The 19,385-nt window shown below is 47.6% G+C and overlaps 1 protein-coding gene across 13 annotated transcripts in view; it reads left to right on the top strand.

Annotated features, from left to right (window-relative positions):
* NRXN2 (neurexin 2) overlaps positions 1-19,385 on the top strand; it is a 1,698,261-nt gene that overhangs the window by 1,218,178 nt on the left and 460,698 nt on the right. The window contains exon 1 of one of the 13 annotated variants that reach the window (XM_069207996.1): positions 14,010-15,745. The exons of 11 other annotated variants lie outside the window; for them this stretch is intronic. In XM_069207996.1, the coding sequence (XP_069064097.1) occupies positions 15,469-15,745 (277 nt within the window). In that variant the 5' untranslated portion in view covers positions 14,010-15,468. Of the gene's footprint in view, positions 1-14,009; positions 15,746-19,385 lie in introns of those variants that run through there. One more of the 13 variants, XM_069207995.1, reaches the window with a different exon arrangement.

The following is a 19,385-nucleotide window of genomic DNA, read 5'->3' as shown; positions in this document are numbered from 1 at the left end:
GGAAGCCCTGCACTCCACAGTAATGCAGCTGGTCTGTTATTATCTCAGATTCAACACTATTGGCATACAGTAATATCGCATGCACTACATCGACCTACCACTGTGTTGTAGGGTAGTATTTACTCCTCTTACGTCCATACATACTTGCCTTCAGAAGTAAGAATAGGTGGAGCCCACAACACTCATTATGTGCCTAACTTCCAGTGTAGTGGTAGGTCGATGTAGTGGATGTAATACTATTGCCATGTAGTATATCATATGTTATATATATATTGTGGCCCACTACTGTTCTTCCATGTACTCCCATGTCCATGACTTACAGGTCCTGAGAGCAGTGGGCCCACAGTCATGTAGTCACTTCTTACACGCTCTGCCATCGGGCATTGATGTGGCCAGGCTATCTTAAATGTCTAGAGTGGGCCAGTTCACTTTTGTTTTTTGACAACTCTTCACATGATTCCAGCCTTATCAAATTACAGGAAAGTAATGCGTATCTCACCGCAAGGTCTCCTTTGGAGAGCTAGTTGAATGTCTCTCTTGCCCCACTGTTCGGGGCTCCTGGCTGGGGATGTGTTTGGTCCCATGTCCTCCTGCCCCAGAGAGGCCCTTGGGCAGCAGGTATCATTGCAACTAAACTGCAGCCATCAGACTCGCCCAGGCCGGGAGAGGTTGTGGTTACATCCTATGAGACCCCCTGTCTGCCTGTTCCAAGGTGTGGACTGCAGTCCTGTCACTCTTTGGTGGTGCTGGAGGCCTTCTATTGACCCCTATAAATAATTCTGCTGCAGCCAGCACTGCAGACAAACTGTGGCTATGGCCACTGGAGGTATGCAATACTTCAGCTGTAGCATTTTTTAGCATAATTGTGGATCTTCTGCATTAACCACAAATTCCTTCATCTGCTGAGTCATTTAAAGATTTGGACAAAAACATTTATTTCTTGCTCAAATGGAAGAAACGCTGCCAATAAAAGCGGAATCTGTGGTGTGAGTGGTAAACCCTTTGTCAAAGGTTAACTGGCTACATTTTGTTTCTTGATTGCTGTATACAGGCGTTCGTTGTAAGCTGGTACTAACGAGATGAATCGTTTGCCACGGCTTTTATGGGTGTTGGATTGACAAAATAGTGAAGGAATGTTTTGCACTATGCAGTATAAGTTGACTTTTTCTTGCCACATAATTTAGTCAACCCTGCTGCATAACATGGTCCTTCATGACCACAAGACGCTAGTCGTCCTATCCACAGTGCTTTCTCCACTTTGGCTCCTTGTGGCCCCACAACTTCATGTATTTCCTTCTCCTCAGCTTTTGAACCGGGTGCCACAAGAGCTCTGCTATTAGTCTGTATTCGTGCTGTGCAAGCAGGTGCCGTAATGTATTTCTTCATTGTGTGTCTGCTGAGAGGTTTCATGGTGCTAAAGCAACTCCTGCTTGGCAAGTAAATCGGTCACTAGAGCATCATTTCAGTAACACCCAAACAACAGCACCTAACAGACAGACTGACAAACAGAAACAGCACCTAACAGACAGACTGACAAACAGCAACAACCCCTAACAGACATGCTGACAAACGGAAGCAGCACCTAACAGACAGACTGACAAACAGCAGCAACCCCTAACAGACAGACTGACAAACAGCAACAACCCCTAACAGACATGCTGACAAACAGAAACAGCACCTAACAGCCTAACAGACAGACTGACAAACAGCAACAACCCCTAACAGACTGACAAACAGAAACAGCACCCTACAGCCTAACAGACAGACAAACAGCAACAACCCCTAACAGACTGACAAACAGAAACAGCACCTAAAAGCCTAACAGACAGACTGACAAACAGCAACAACCCCTAACAGACAGACTGACAAACAGCAACAACCCCTAACAGACAGACTGACAAGGAGAAGGACTGCAGCAGGTGAAGCAAGCCTACTAGCTATAAATTACAGGCTTTTGCAAAGCCAGTATCTCTAGCCTTGGTGAACTTGCAAAGTGGTTATTTTTAGGTTTCAAGCATATGGCAAAACATAAAAAGAGGAGAGAAATAAATGCCGTTTTAATGTGACAGCCCTATCACTGCAATTAAAAAATAAATATACATTTTAAAAAAAGATTCTTCTCACCCATAATTTTAACAGAATAAAATGGGTTCTTCGTAGCAGGCTGGTGAACTCTTAACATATACACATACCCTTTTAGTTTTAATGCATATAATAGGAAAATATGGTTCTTAGTGGTGCAATGAAAGAGTACTGATTACTTCGAATTGCTGTAACTTGGAGACATAGGGGGTCATTCCGACCCTGGCGGTCCAAGACCGCCAGGGCCGGGGACCACGGAAGCACCGCCAACAGGCTGGCGGTGCTTCCCAGCCCATTCTGACCGCGGCGGTAAAGCCACGGTCAGAAAAGGGGATCCGGCGGTTTCCCGCCGGATTTCCCCTGCATGGGCTGAATCTCCAAAGCGGCGCTGCAAGCAGCGCCGCCATGGAGATTCCGACCCCCTTCCCGCCATCCTGTTTCTGGCGGTTTTTACCGCCAGGAACAGGATGGCGGGAACGGGTGTCGTGGGGCCCCTGGGGGCCCCTGCACTGCCCATGCCACTGGAATGGGCAGTGCAGGGGCCCCCTAACAGGGCCCCATAAAGATTTTCACTGTCTGCTTAGCAGACAGTGAAAATCGCGACGGGTGCAACTGCACCCGTCGCACCCCTGCAACTCCGCCGGCTCCATTCGGAGCCGGCTTCCTTGTTGCATGGCCTTTCCCGCTGGGCCGGCAGGCGCTCTTTTGGCGGTCGCCCGCCGGCCCAGCGGGAAAGCCAGAATGGCATCCGTGGTCTTCTGACCGCGGAGCGGCCATTTGGCGGTTCCCGCCAGGCGGGCGGCTCCTGCCGCCCGCCAGGGTCAGAATGACCCTCATAGTTTTGAAATGCAAGGATGACAGAAAATAAAAAGCAAGAACGAAAACAGAAAAAAAGTATTGACAAAGAGAAGTATTAGTCTACCAGCCCTTCTTTCCACTCAGATATATAGGTGTAATCACAGGCAGTGGCATCTATCCAGTGGAAGGGAGTCAGTGACCGAAGTGGGCTGATGATCGCCACGTGCGCAACATTGTGGCGGGCAGCAGCAGAATGCGAAAAACAGCTGAATCAATGGACGTTCCCCAAAGCTCTTCTATCTGTTTAAAACGTATATATTTTTTATTTATGATTTTTTTTACAATTCATAACGCTGAGCATAAAAAGAAATGTTTGGAACATTCTGCAAGAGCATCAGTGACTTTCCTGGATCTTTTGTAAGGGATGAGTGTTCCAGAACCTCATTAGAAGATGGTGAAAGGAGTTCGCTTATGTGTTAGTTTTCCTAACTCGAGAAACCGTAACGAGCACCAGTTTCCCTATCGCTGGGAAAGGCATGATCTCACAGTTTTAGGACCCTTCTAACCTCTGATTTTTCCAGTCCATAGACGGCTTTGTGGACCATGCAGAGGCACTTACACTGTACTCTCCACTGCACTTGCAGCCATTGCATATTTCTTCTGTTCTCCGATAAACTGTACTCTCCACTCTACTCCCAGCCGGTCAGGTCTCTTCTGGTCTCCGATAAACTGTACTCTCCACTCTACTCCCAGCCCGTCAGGTCTCCTCTGGTCTCCGATAAACTGTACTCTCCACTCTACTCCCAGGCAGTCAGGTCTCTTCTGGTCTCCGATAAACTGTACTCTCCACTCTACTCCCAGCCAGTCAGGTCTCTTCTGGTCTCCGATAAACTGTACTCTCCACTCTACTCCCAGCCCGTCAGGTCTCTTCTGGTATCCAATAAACTGTACTCTCCACTCTACTCCCAGCCAGTCAGGTCTCTTCTGGTCTCCTATAAACTGTACTCTCCACTCTACTCCCAGCCCGTCAGGTCTCCTCTGGTCTCCGATAAACTGTACTCTCCACTCTACTCCCAGCCAGTCAGGTCTCTTCTGGTCTCCGATAAACTGTACTCTCCACTCTACTCCCAGCTCGTCAGGTTTCTTCTGGTTTCCGATAAACTGTACTCATCTAGCCAGTACTGGTTTCTTGTGGTCGTTAAGACGTAACCAAATTTGCAGAGATTGCTACTGCAGTCACAGGTTTTGTGCTCCTTGAAGAGGTGGGTAGAGATATGCAGGAAAGTCTGGGTAAAGCTTACTAAAGTAGCCCACTGTGAGGAAGAAGTGGCAGAATGTTACTCCCTAACCACAACAGGCGGGAGGAGGCGCCCGTTGCAGCCTGTTGTTTTAATGCTGTCTTCTGATCTAGTGAACTCCTAAGCGACCCCTCCTTAGGGGCTGACAACAGATTGACTCCTAGTCATGTTGGCCATACACTACAATCTCAAAAGGCCATACGGCTCTCCAGGCGCAGGAGCTCGGTGTTTCTTCTGCTCAGTACCGATGTTTATGGAACTGCCAGGCAAGCCTTGAGAATGGGGGCCAAAGATGGGCCTGCGCGCGCAGCTCTACTGTAGCGCTATATGTATGCAGTGGCAGCAGGTGTGAAATCCTATGTGAATCTCCGCCCTGGTGGCCTCAGCCGAGGGCCGCAGCTCAGCCCACCTATGTATGTTTCAAGGGGAATATATTAAAAACATCAACAGTGGCTTGTCCGGTCTGTTTGCTGGGTCTGTTCATGGTTCATGGCAATGAGGCTTTACAGTGCTGCAGTGAGTACCAGCCCTCAGTATCGATGGTTGTTCACCAGCACAAGGACATAACTTCATTAATCCATCATGGGTGTCAGCCTCTTATTTGCTGCTATGGCCCCTCATAAAGGTATATATGTTGTTATTCTTATATTATTGAACCATCTAAAACGGTTGCAGAGACAACTGTTCATGATTTTAATTTTTTTACAATGTAGCTAGACAATCGTAAGTTAATTTTTACAATTGAATATATTTGTTCTAAAATTAGCGTATATATAGCATTTGTGAAGTGTTATATATATGCAGTCCAAAGAAACTGTTGGTTCCAAAGAGAGTTTACCAATAGATTCCATCTCAGTGTGTGTTACTTTTAGGAAAAATAGATGATTGCTTGTCACCAGTGACACCATGACTCAGTCCGCCATTTCATTGAATTTTCTTCTAAATAAAGCATTATTTTCAGGTGTATTTTTGACAAAATTGATGAGAATCAAGAATACAGCTCCTACAGTGTAGGTGTTAAAAGGAAGCTAGAACTCAAATATCTTTCTACTAGTGACACCACATCATCTTTTATTGTTGGTTATAGTTAGAAAGCGTGGTTCCTCTCCCTTTCTTGTGGGTGAGTAAAATGCGAACTACAATAGAAAGAAAACATATTGTGAGCCGACAGTTCCTAATGCCTCCTCAGACATGCGAGAGTGGATATCTTTTTGTGAAGTTGCTGGTGGGTTTGCCGGGCAGTGTCACTCTTTGTTGTTGTTTCTCCTCACAGTTTCCTCATCTTTGATACTGTTGTACTGGTTCGCTGAGCCGCTCAGTTACTTTACTCTCTGCTGACTCACTCTAGGGGGTGATTAAAGCGTTTGACTCAAGGCAATTAAACCCAGACCCCAATTGTTGTCACACATAATACAGATGCGTGTTCAACAAAAGTTGTTTTTGTTAATACAGAATGTAATTGGGGAAACATCCTTTTTTACGACTTTCTTTTTACAAAAGTCGTGGTTAACGAAAGCGCAACAACGCTTTTTTTAACCACGACTCCGTTATTTTGTGCCTTAACTACGTATGTTCTGAACAACGAACATGCGTGGTTAAGGTACAAAGAAGGAAGTTGGCAAAGGAGGACGACGCAGGTGAGAAGGGGTCGACTAAGGTAAGTTGTGGGTTTAGGTTTTGGGGAGGGGGTGGGGGGTTTTAGGTTTTGGGGTGGGGTTGGGGGGTGGGGCGTTTTTGGTTTTGGGGAGGGAGTGGGGGGTCAGGGGGTTTTAGGTTTTGGGGTGGTTTTGGGGGGGTTGGGCGTTTTTGGTTTTGGGGAGGGGGTGGAGGGTCAGGGGGTTTTAGGTTTTGGGGTGGGGTTGGGGGGTGGGGCGTTTTTGGTTTTGGGGAGGGGGTGGGAGGTCAGGGGGTTTTAGGTTTTGGGGTGGGGTTGGGGTGTGGGTCGTTTTTGGTTTTGGGGAGGGGGTGGGGGGGTCAGGGGGTTTTAGGGTGGGGTTGGGGCGTTTTTGGTTTTGGGGAGGGGGTGGGGGGTCAGGGGGTTTTAGGTTTTGGGGTGGGGTTGGGGGGGTGGGGTGAGGGATGTAGGGTGAATGGTGCCTATTACTAATGCTTTTATCAGGAATGCCTTTACAACGAAATATCGTTGTTAAGGCATTCGTGGTAAAATCATTAGTAGTAAGAACGAGGTCGGAACACCGACCTCGTTGTTAAGGCAGTAGTTGTTTTTAAAGTCGGTGTTCCGTCGTACAATCTTGTAATTGTGCCAGTCACTCGTGGTCAAGGAGTTGTGAGCAGGGTACATGTCCTAAAAAAAAGTAGTGGGGGGACTAACCAAGTTAGGCAGTATTCAAATGACATCATGGCGCATGACATCACAACGTGTGACATCACACTTGGCATCACAACCCATGACCTGACAGGAAGTGGCATCAGATATTAATACCTCAGACATATGTTTAGCAGTTTTTTGCCACTAGATTATAGTGCATTGTGCGGTTTAAGAAGTGAGACTTTGCATTGGGGTTTTGCCAAACAGGTTACGCAACCCACACACAAAATCTGAACCTCTGTACATTTAAGGGTTTATTTATGAGACACTTGCACCACCTTTTCGGATGCAACAGTGGCTCAAACCTTGAAATCATATCTATGAGGCCACGCAAAGCCACTTTCCATGGCTAGAATGGCCTCAAAGATGTCAAGTAAGGCAAGGCAGCACAAATCGCTGTGTTGCCTTACTCTGTGCAAGGGAGGCTTTCAATGGGTATTGTCATGGGTTTTTCCATGCAACACCCATAGATTTTCACGCATCACCAGATTTACAAGACCTTGTAAACCTGGTAATGTGCCAAATCCTTTCACCTCCCCAGAAGAGACATAACATGGATAAATATCTTTATTTCCCCTCGTTTATTCCTCTTGCTATGTGTGTGTCATTCTGCAGCACACATAGCAAGAGGAAAAAGCCTCCCACCGTTATTTTTGTGCACAAGGATACCCCTTCCTCCACAAAAACAATCCTGCCTACAATGCAGACACCCTTACACCATGTTGCAAGGGTGTCTGTGTTGGCGCTAGGCTACCAAAACACCGCAGGCGCAGTGAGAAAGGACAGGAATGCACTGTATGCCATACCTATGGCCCTTTCCTGCCCTTTCCCTTTGATGCAGGGCAGCGCAGCAAGGTGACGCAGCTCTGCCCTGTAACAAAAGCCCATAAATATTGGCCTGATTTTTTAAAAACTCCACAACAAAGAAATTGGCAGTAAGGAGAAATGTGGCAATGAATCACTTCTTCTTAATTGGTTTCAAAGTTTTGTATTTTAAAATATCTTCTGTAGTTAAGACACCTGCTGCATAGATCTTTGCGTGGTCAGTATATCATAGGGAAAAATAATAATAGCGGGACAACTCTGGAGGTTAATGCATTTGCTGGAGAAATCTGTGCTTTGCATAGTCCCAGTTTTGAATCAAAGTAGGATTGATGGTTAATGTGTCTCCTGCAAAGCACATCAAGTATTATGCAGACGACAAATTTTTACTTTATGTAACTAGCTAAGTGGATTACTACTTTTAATACAAAGATTGTTTTGTAACTTGCAGTTCACAACTTGTGATCCTTCTAATACAGCACAGGGAGCTACGAAGGACGTGACTCCTACATCTTGTAACCCTCAGTGTATTATGTAACACATCCAGTACATTGATTTACACACACATAATTTATTGTCACGCGCAGCGCTGTAAAAGGAATGAAGGTAAATTGTTGTATTTAACTTGGTATATGTGTAAATGCTGGGACAAACCAACACACCTGACATTCTTATAGTGCATGCATCTCGTTTATATACAGGTCTGGACAAAATGACAACCATGCTTCTAAAGTGATAACAATCTCTGTGCCTTTGTTCCCTCCGTAGCAGCTACCTGTGAGGCTCCAGAAAGCTTCCAACCAGACAAAAGGAGGACTGATGGTCCCTTAATTTTGTCCTTTGTCCTGGCCCAGCAGGCATTTAAAATACGAAAGCTCTCTCCTGTCCTGCACATTGCTGCTCGGAACAAACGAAAGCATACAAAATGGAGGCACTGTTCAAAGTGTGTGCAGGCACTGCTGAAAGTGTCCCGCTACCCGGGACAAATTCACTATATTTTACTGGGGCCCAACTTCTTGGCAGGATGGACTGCATCCACCCGGTGAAAATAGTGGGTGGACGCCATCCACCCACGTGTCCCCCTGACTTGTGCCCTGGTTGTAAGCCAACAGGTTCACTTCTTTTTTATTAATTCTTTATACAATCCACAGTACAGCACATGGGCTACGTATGTGAGCCTCTCTCAGTGCGGCCTGGGACTTTGTAGAAACCTGTGGGTTGCCGTTTACAAGTCTGAGTGGTGGATACTTGGGGCCTCATTAGGAGTTTGGCAGCGAGGATTACTCCGTCCCAAATGTGACGGATATCCCGGAGGATATAATGGAACTTGTAATATGGCGGTGGGATATCTGTCACACTTGGGGCGGAGTAATACCCTCCGCCAAACTCGTCATGAGGCCCTCTGTATGCAAACATTTCAGCTTAGTCTAGCCCAACAGTGTTGAGTTCTCTCCAAGTGTAAACAGCTCGGCTGGCAGAGGCTCCTGGCCCTGGGCAGTCGAAAAACAATCAGTGGAGTTGCAAACCTGAAATGTAGAAAAATAAATGGTGGTGGGATCCAGGCTAATTTACAATGAGCCACTTCTGCTCCTCCGTAGACTCCATGGTAAAAGTTGGAGAAATCAGAATAATTTCAAGGGTGAATAACAGAAAACTGGTCATGTGTGGGATCTTCTGTTGCCCATAGTCACTGACTCTACATGGGCCTTTATCTAAAAATGTGCCAAGGGTGGTTTAAATATTTAGATATCTCAGGTATAGGGGCCACAATTGGTCAGATACTTATGGCAAACTGTACTTGTGAATCTTTAAAGAGAACTCTAATTACAAGCTCCAAGAGCAAAGGACATGGAGCAGCCCGCTAAAAGAGGTCCAGCCATTCAGAGCCCCCTTTTGGCTGTGGACACTCTTCCTGCTTGTTTGTAAAAGGAGGTCAACCCTAGGCCGACAGGCAACTTGAACAGCTACAGGTAGCACTGTGATAAAGAATTGGAATTGCAGATGATGGTGGAGTTCAGGGAGGGATGTTAAGTTTATTTCTAATGGATAGTGATTGGCAAGTCCACTAGGCTACATCACTGATCGATGTGAGCAAACCTGTATTTTCTTGCATGCCAGTGAAGTTCTTTTTTTAGTTTTCTGGGCTCTTGGAAGTTTCCCTCCCCTTTCAGTTCTCACTCAGATAGAGAAGGAAGTCTGTCATTGGCTCTTGCCTGGATCCTGGTGCTGGGGTACTCATGGCTTCTTCACTCAGCTCTTTACCATGCAGAGAGTTACCATACAAACCTGCACTAAGCTTAGTCCCAGCTGGATAAAAGATAAGATGGAGATGGGCCACTGGGCCACCGAAGCCTCATGTCAGAAGTATCATCAATTTGCGGGTCCCATAGAAGACTACAAGGTCACATCTTTCTCGGAACTAAAGGTAGACTATAGATCCCAGCACATATTTAACTATGGCAAGAGATAGCTATGCGATCAATTCAGACCAGTGGCGGTGCCTCCACTGAAAACCTTGGCTGGGCCATTTAAGAACTCGTGGGCTGAGTGTATTTTGTGGATTTGGCATCTAAAGCCAGATATGTGCACAATATCACGTGCAGCTAGAAATGTGTGTTGGTAGATAGACGAATAGGGAGCAAAAACAGGCTTTTGCAAGGACACAAGAACATTTACCTCTGAGCTGAACATAGTATTAACTTGTGCAGGTGCAGTCATGGTGCGCCTGTCTTTCTGCCTTATCCACTGAAGGACTATGTTATTTACTTTCTCATGCCATAGACTTGTGTACACTTTAATGTTAAATGGTCATTCCCACGAACTTTCTGTGAAACACTTATTTTTCTAGAACTTCTGTAATTATATTTTATCCTGGAAGTCGAATGTGGTAGTAAAATATGTGTTTTAAGTCTTTTACCTGTGCTTTTTTTGTTCTTATCGTGCACCATAGTATCTTTTGTGCATCTTTATATCTTTAACCCCCTGCATCTTCTTTGGTCTTCCCATCCTTCCAACGGTGAGCCAAAGGTACTAGTCTGTAATGGCCTAGAGTGAGGTGGTCACCCTACTCTCGCCCTTCTGGCAGCTATCCAGCCATTTTGTAGTACTCAGTTGGGGTTGCCTAGCTCTCACGGCCATCGGACTGCAGCCTCAGCCATGCTCTGTTATGCTTAAGCAGTAGGTGGCATAGTGGTCATGCTATAGAGGCTTTTCCAGGGCTCGTGCGGAAGCCAGCAGCATGGTCCTTTCCCTTCAAGTCTTTAAGGATCTAACTTCAGGTAGCTAGAGACTTTCTTTGGAGATTTCAGCACTCTGCTTTCAGGTATACAGCTATAGTGTTTCTTTTGGGTCTTTAAGGCTGTAGGAGCAGGATGTTCTGAAGGGCTCCTACAGTCCTCTATCAGTGTGTCCAAGCTCTAAGAGAAGGTGCTGCTGTCAGTTTGTGATCACCCAGGTTTGTGTGGCAGAGGATGCTGCAAACCCACTATGGGCCTCCCATGCAACCTTGGCACTGGCAGCAATTGGTATTGATATCCTTTAATAGCCAGGCACCGGCATTCTACAGTGCTAGTGACCACTTGTGGACGTTTTAAGGTTATTCCCCAAGTGGTGCTGTTGGGTTCCTGTATGGACTCCCAGGCCAGGCTTTGGCAGTAGGTGGTTCTGCAATCCTCCCATAAGAAAGTTTTTTTTTTTCAACTTAGGGCCTCCCACACTCAAGAATCAGGCAATTCTATAGTTCTAGTCTGACTGTTCTGCAGTTGTCCTCAAAGTCATTTTTGCTGTAGCCGCCCCTCATAGTAATTTTAGACATTTTAGGATCTTATATGCTCTGGTAGCGGTTGACACAGGTACCATCCTGTAGCTGTTTTGGTTCTCTCAGACTCTAGCGCAAAGTTGTGCTGCAGATCGCTTACAGACATATTTGGATTCTTCTGTCCTACGGGTACTTTCCACTGTGCTGCAGGCCTCCTCTGGTTACTTTTAGCTCCACAAAGGACCTTTAGGATCATTTTGAAGTGGTCTAGACTCAAGCGGCAGGCGTTGCTAAAGCCCTCTCATTGCAGTGCTTAGGCCTTCCCAAACTTTGCCAGTAGATGGTGCGACCCCACTTCTGTAGTCAATTTTAGACTTCCCCAGACTTCGGCAGGAGGTGGTTCTGCAGCCCTGATGTAGCCATCTTTAGACTCTCCAACACTCTGACGGTAGGAAGCGCTTCGGACGCCCTATTGTTGTGTTTCTCTCCCTCAAAAGTTAGCGCTGCGGACTTTCTTGGTTATTTTCCGCTCCCCGTGGGCCTTATTAAAGACCTGGTGGTGCTACAGCTATCTCGTAGGCATTTTTAGATCCTTCCAGACTCCGGCACCATGCGGTGAAAAAGATATTCAGATAATCCCAGGCTCCGGCAGCAGGTGGCGCTGCAGGAGTCCTGGAATCATTTTTATTTTTTGATTATGGAAGCAGATTTTGTTGCAACCCCCAGTATATATTTTTATTATTCGCTCCCAGGCTCTGGCAGCAGGTGGTAGTGGAGCCATTTTATAGTCATTTAAGGGACTTCCAGTTGAAGGCGGCAGGCGATGCTGCACTAATCGCGAAGTATTAAGACAATACCGGGCTGTAGCAGCAGGCGTCGCTGCAGCCCTGCCGTGGTCCCCTCTCATGGGTTTACTGTCAGGTTCTGCCTCGTTGCTCTTTATAAACGTCCCGATTGGGTCAGCGAATAAGGTAGCGGAGCCATCCCTCTCTGCAGAGGCAAGCCGTGCCTCGGGGCTTCAGGCCGTCATCGCCCATTAAGACATGTTCCCTCCTTCCCAACCTGCCCCTACAGCATCCAGCGCGCAAAAGGTTAATTTATGTCCCCCTCAAGCGGCCACTAAACACTCCCTTCCACCGCCAAGAAAGACATATTGCTTTGGATGGCTCTCTTTTTTTTCTTCGCTGGCATCGCGCCTGAGAAGGGTGGGTGGGTGGCCAGCGCGCTGGCGCGGGAGGTGCGCAGGGCAGCCTGGATGCACCACGTTTAGGTAGCTGAGCGGGTTAATGTTGTGCAAGAGAAATCTGCTGTCAAGTGGGTCGAATCGGCGAGCAGGTGCGTCCGGGAGGCAATAAAATTAGCATTTTGTTAGTAGGGTTATTATTGGTGAGTTTTGTTAACAGTGCTTAGAGCCACGGTGATAACTTTAGCTGTAGATGGTGTGTTTGCACATTGATTACTCATACAAATATATACGCGTCCTTGTCTCCACGCGGTAACTTCACTTGCAGTCCCAGTAAGTAGATGTCCCTTCTGACTGGATTTACCAAGGCGTAATGGGGGTTCAAAACTGTTTTGGCTGGGATGGGCAGGTGGGGCGCCCTCTCTAGTTAAATCTCACAGTCTCCCCCGCGCTCCTTTCAGTCTCTCTTGTAAGCTTACCTTTCACCAATAGTTTATTCTTATTCCATTTTCCTCGGTTTCAGCCCCCCCACAACCCCCCCACCCCGGTTTTCCTCACCTAGTTTTACAGTTAATTAATCTCGTCCTCCGCCCGTTTTGCAGTCCTCTGTCATTCCCCTGGTTGTCCTTTCCTGACTCTCCTTTCTCCGTCCCCAGCATCTGCCCGTCTCCGACTCTTCTCTCGCCCTCTCTTTCTCTCTCTGCCCCTCTTCTTCACCTCAGACTGTTCCCCGGCCAGCCCCTCTCCCGTTCATCAGTCCCAGGCACTTTTTTTTTAATGCCTTTCTTGCCTCCCTCTCTTCTGTCCGTTCTTACCCTCTGCCCCTATCGTCCCCTCTCCGTTTCCCCTCTTCCTCTCTCTTTCCGTCGGCGTCCCTCACGCTGCCTTTCCTCTCTCTTCTCCTCGCATCCCTCTCTCCAACCCTCCTGTATGACCAGCTCGACCTCCCACATGTCCTCGCGTCTCTCGCTCCCCGGACAGTGCCGTCTCTCATTCTCATTTTCTCGATCTCTATAGCCATCCGTTCTTAGACGTCTCTCCTCATCTCCCTTCCTCGTCTGGCGCCGGGAGACCGCCTCTGTACCTGTCGTTATTCCGCACCGCACCCCCCCCCGTCCCTGCCTACCCTCTTACTCTCCGTTGTCCTCACACCCCGACCCGATTTCTGATGCTCATTCCTTTTCTTTTCTTTCTCCCTGCTATCCCCTCACACATATCATATCCCCTATTGACATATTTCACTCTTCTCTCCCAGTCCCTCCTTTGCTTTCATCTTCTAATTCTCTACCTCTTGCCTTCTTGGCCCATTCCCTGACCCACTTCCCCTTTCATCCGTCCACTCTCTCTGTTTGCTCTCCCTCTTTCCAGCTTACTGTCTCGTTTTCTCTCTCCCTCTCTTCCCTTCTCCTCTCACCCCTCCTCTTTCCTTGCTCAATCTCTGCCCCTTGTGTCATCTCTCTCCGGTCACCAGAAGGGACAGCGCCCCCCTCCGCCGTAAAAACGCCGGCCACCGAAAGAGCGTAAGGGAAAGGAAGCGAATAAACAGGGGAAGGGGAAAAAAACACAACCAAGAGAGGAACACTTAAAGCTGCTCCAGAGAGGGGGAGTAGAGCAAGCCGCCTGGAAATGTACATATGTAGAGACACTTCCCCGGGAAGGCCCCCTCCCCCCAGATCAGACCCTTTCAATTATTCAATAGCTCCTCAGAGCAGACCAAGTGACTGCCAGGTGCAATACATCAGGCTCAGGAAGGGCTTTCATTAGATTCGGAGAGATTCACGCTGCTCTCTCCCTTCATCCCTCCGCCCTCCCTCCCTTCTGGAGCTCCCGCCAGCCCCTCTCTCTTTTTTTTCCTCGCTGCAGCACTCCAGTGATTTCGGTGCAGCCGCTGTCTTCTCTCCACCTGCTTGGATTTTTCCCACGTTTCGGTCTTTTCTAAAGGAAGGCTGGACGCCCCTCTGCCCCCTTCGCTGGACTCCGCTGCCCTCTTCTGCCTGGGTATTTCTATTGCCTGCCACACACAGCCCTCCGCCCCCTTCTTTTCTACCTTGCTAGCGCGGCTCCCGGTCCTCCATCCTTTGCATTTTTCTGCAAGGTAGAGAACAGCGCGCGCCCGGTGCTGAAGGAAGAGCCGCCCGCGCGGCCAATGCACGCGCTGTCCACGGTCCTGAAGCGACGGGCTTCAGAGGCTCGCGCTACGCTGTCCAAGGTCTTGCAGCCGGACGTCTTCGAGGGCTGGACCGAGGTGGCAGCGATCCTTGTGCGAAATGGAGAACGCTGTCCGTGGTCCTGATGCAAGTCTGTATCCTGCAGAATGTCCTGTAGCCGGACGTCACTCCGGAGTGCCGATGCCGCCTGCCTGCCTGCCGGGACTGAATTGCTGTGACCAGTGTTCCTAAATTGACTGGGATGTTCTGTTTTTGTGGATAATTTTTCAAAGGAAGCTGAAATGGACTCTCCAGGGTCCTGAAACTGCCTGTGCATTTTGTGCAGTTTTTTTTTGGGTGAAGTCATTTTTCCGGACGCCTCCATTTGTTTATTTATTTATTTTTGGTGTATATTTTTTTTAGAATTACCAGTCCTCCCGGACCTTGGACGTGGATGCGTCTGTGAGCCCCCCGACTCGGCGTTTATGGTGCTGAAGCGCGTAGCCCTCTGCCCTCAGTTGTAACGGCACGGAGTATTGAGGGGGTACCTACGGTACCCAAGTCACCCTGCAGTGAGCCAAGAGTCGCCGAAGTCTCCCCGTTGGTGGTATCCTGGCTGTTGTGATGGGGAGGAGGGACGCGTTGTTCCTCTCTCGCTGTGCCCTTTGCCCTTGGAGCACAATATCTTCTTTCGTGTTGGGATAACTCTTCATTTTACATCTTCACCGGACAGAAGGGGGCATTAGGCAGTGGGGTTTACCCCGTATACCTGCTGGAGAAGAGCACCTCCTTTACCTCCTCTGTAGATTGATTGGCTTTTTCCGTTTTCAGCAGAGGGAGGAAGGCAGTCGTGGGCTGATACCTACGTTACATTGGCTTCCTCCACGCATCCGTCTCGATGAAGCTTGCACAGTGGAAACCACCGCAACATTGACGGATTGCAGTACAACTGCGTCTTGGAAGCCGGAAACTTTTTTCCTCTGCACCCCCTCCTCTGGAGATATCGGAGAGCCCCTGGGATTAAAAATGGGCGACTCAGGGGTTTGACGCCGATGGAGCCCCGGGAGACCTGCACCTACATCCTGCTGCCGGCCATGTTCTTACGGAGGGCAGCGGTGCTAGGGGGCGCCGGCCGGCCCGGGGCGGGCCTCTCCCGTTGGCTGAGGGCCCTCTTCCCCCTTGTACTGTTGGGTCCAGCCGGGGTGGTCGAGGCGGCGCGGGTCTCTTCCAGCCTCAGCACCACACACCACGTTCACCATTTTCACAACAAGCATGGGACGGTGCCCATCGCCATCAACCGGACCCCGTTCCTGACGCGAGGGGGACATGGTGAGTGCACGGGTCCTGACGACGGTGCTATTGGCACACGGAGGGCCTGTGTGGTGGGTGGGGACACATTGGCATGTTTCTATTGATCACTGATAAAAAAAACTGCGGCGAGGCCGGCGTGATGGCAGCGTTGTCTCCAGGACAGAGCTTTATCCTGCAGCAATAGTTTTCTGGGTGCCACAAGGACTATCGCGATCTGTGGTGTGAAATTGTATTGAACGGTTCATGAAACTGACGGGCCACCAGGCACCCCTTCTCACTCCGGGAAGTATAGAGGTGAAGATTAGGAAGTGCTATGGAGCTGGATTTTATTTATGGTCACTATTGGCCTAGGGGCTTGGATTTATTTATTTTTAATTACGGGGAGATGGACCTTACACAGGACCTTGTAGTGTGGAAAAAGGGTGACTGCGTGAATGTTTATTCTCCTTTTACCAGACCTATAGAATACTCCCTCACAAAGCACTTTTTCAACAGTTACCTCTCCACGGTCCTCTTAGTAGAAAGAGTGAAGGCAAAGTCTTAAAGTAATTACAGAAGAGTCTGAGCCAGTCAGAGAGGAGCAGCAGTACTGCCTGAGTAAAGGGTGATATGGACATTCTGGTAGGGCTGTGCGAGGACGCAGGCAGGGTAATGGCGCAGACCGGGTGGGCGAGGAGTGCTTCTTGGCCTTCACATTCAATGTGTCTATTCCCATTACTGGGCCATCTGGTAACCTGTGCACCTTCCTGCCAATAATCATTGACAATCTCCGAATTGCTCAACAGTGAAGGGGACCCGGAGGGAAGGCAAGGGTAGTGCATCAGCCATTCTGAATAGAAGGAGGAGCTTGCCTTTGCTGTTCCAAGTATTGTCTGTTTAGGGATGCCCGAAGGGTGCTTCTTGACATTGTTCTGTGAACTACTTCATAATAAGGAGATTGAGGTAATAAGTGTGAGTGTACGTGAACAAGTCTTTGGAGTTTGAATGAAGACATGCAGTTTATTCTGGACCATAGTTATAACATGTAAATAATGCATATTTGCTAAAGGGACTGGCACACTATGAATCGTTGAGGAGGTCCCAGACATATGTCATGCAACCCACCACCTTCTACCTCACGCATATGTACAAGCACGGTGTGTTTTTCTTCGAGACCAGCATTCCTCCTGAATGGTCACCCCACAACAGGATTGGCTGTGGAGGTCTGTTATGGACACCAGGCCTGCATGCCAACTCTACTGTGCTGAACACAACAACAGGTCGATAAGGCCTACTTTCAGGTTGCTAGAAACGCGATCTGATGTTTAAACCTTGGCTTCTAAAGCTCTCATGAATTCTGGGCTTGGGTTGGCCGAGTGGTCAAGGCCCAGCTTATGGAGGGTGGTGGGAAATGTGTGTCACATATAGTACAGCATACATACGACATGCACAATAAATTCAAACTCTGACCAGGTTTTTTACATCAAATTGAAAACACTTGAACATCTTGGATATAAAGATATGAGAATGCCTGAATTCTTTAGTCCAAACCAAATACATTCAAGGAACAGCATTTAGGTTAGGACTCTGGGTCTGTGGTTCATGGACTTCTTCTGAGGATGCAATCAGGGACTTTATGTTGTAGGCCCCAACCTCCAGCTTTTGGACTTCCTTTGTATGCATTTTGTAAGATTTTATTACTTTTAACATTTAAGCCAAAGAAAGAAAGTTTGTTATTCAAACAAATTAGACGCGATTCATCTCAGCTCCCAACAGTTGCAATCAAAACATTATGGGGGTCATTACAACCCTGGCGGTCAAAGACCGCCAGGGCTGTTCTGGAGAAAGCACCGCCAACAGGCTGGCGGTGCTTTACAGGGGATTACGACCGCGGCAGCGCAGCCCAGGGGATTACGAGTCCCCCTTTTCATGGCGGTTTGCACCGCCATGAAAAGGCTGGCAGAAAGGGAAGTCGCGGCCCTGTGCAGCTTTTAACTGTCTGCTATGCAGACAGTGAAAAGTGCGACGGGTGCAACTGCACCCTTCGCACGGCCGCAACACCCCCGGCTCCTGTGTTGCGGCCGAGATCCCCGATTCAGCAACCCGCCAGGTCGTAATGAGGGCCTATGTCTCCCTATGTGCACTGGAATCATCTTGGGCAACACAGTTGTGATAAAGGGATGTTGACAACTACCACGGCCGATGCCATATGAGCTATCAATTGTGGTTGAAAATTCCAGTGCTCAGGGGCATCAAGGGCGGGTAAGTCTTGTAGTACAGCTAAATTGCCCCTTTATTTTAAATTTTGCTGTATCTTTTGAACTTCAGACCATCGTTTGAAATGGTCAAAAACTCTGGATTATGCTAAGATTTCTTCTTCATTGGCTAGATCATCACAATCATATAGTACTCACAATTCAGTTGTGAAACTATGGATACTAGTAGCAAAGCCTGTGCCTCTGCAGAAAACTGTAGAATCGTGGTGGAGACATCCTAAATGTGGATCAGGGTGCCTCCAGTGTCCATGCACCAACATACACAAGGACACGCAGGTCTGACTTCAAGGCTCAAAATGCTTCCAGTTACGGACCTGTATATATTCACTTGTTGAGAGAGCTGAATAGGATTTTTATGTTCCAAAAGGAGCAATATTCATCTTTCTTGGGTGTAGCCAATCAAGGAGAGACCCAATTTACACGTTTTCCCCCTAATTAAGCTTCATAAAATGGCTTTAAATGAGATGGGATATTGATTTATGCTCCAAAGTCAAACACAGAAAAATCAGTAATTTATATTTTTCAAATCTAAACCTCTTCCATGGAATGTTCACAGTGTTTTTGAAGAGGGATAACTGGGCATGTCATTTGTCTCCACCGATCCAAGCAATAAGAGGATCTTAAGAGGAACGGGGTGAAGGCCTCATCTATGACAAGTAAGAAGACCTTTTCAAGGAGTCTACTCCTTGACTGCAACAGTTTAACAACACACCTGATTTGGTGGAAAGAAAATCCATATTATGATGACTGCATGGATTTTATCGTGCGGGTTGGAGGACATCCTCCCAACAAAAAGGGTGGTATCCTGAAACACACAATTTACCAGTAATAGACAGGGAGGCCCCTTGTAAGTGACTGATGTAGGATATTCCCACATGGTAAACTATGGGACACAGTTGGGGGTCTTTTTTCTCCCAATGGCAACCTAGAGCTCTGCTGGGGAGCTTTGGTGTTGACATCTGTGTTGTCCGTTATATTAACAGTCAGCTGTAAACAAAAACAAGGAATTTTGGAGTGAAATAATAAAAAAACATGCTGGAAACCTGTGGAATACCTCTGATGACCTCCATCCCTAAGCTCAAAATGTCACAATGGGGGAAGTATAGCCCTTGACGTCCACAGCAGAAGTATTAAATGGCACCCTTCTCTCATGAAAGGATTACTCATACATTTTATGTAATTTATTCATATTTACAACCAGTCAGTGTAAAAAGCAATTCATTCTAATATTCAAAATAAACGCTTCACCTATATTGTGGCAGCACAGTGCAAAGTGACACAGTGAATAAAAAGTGAACTGGTGCTGTATACACTAATTTATGCTTGTGACTGTAAAGGATAGTATGATGTTCCACAAGATACTATTTTTCAAGTATCACAATCCACAGTCAAAATTAACTAAC

The sequence above is a fragment of the Pleurodeles waltl genome, chromosome 9 (assembly GCF_031143425.1).
Source record: "Pleurodeles waltl isolate 20211129_DDA chromosome 9, aPleWal1.hap1.20221129, whole genome shotgun sequence".
Classification (NCBI taxonomy): Eukaryota; Metazoa; Chordata; class Amphibia; order Caudata; family Salamandridae; genus Pleurodeles; species Pleurodeles waltl.
This window is presented reverse-complemented; position numbering and strand designations above follow the sequence as displayed.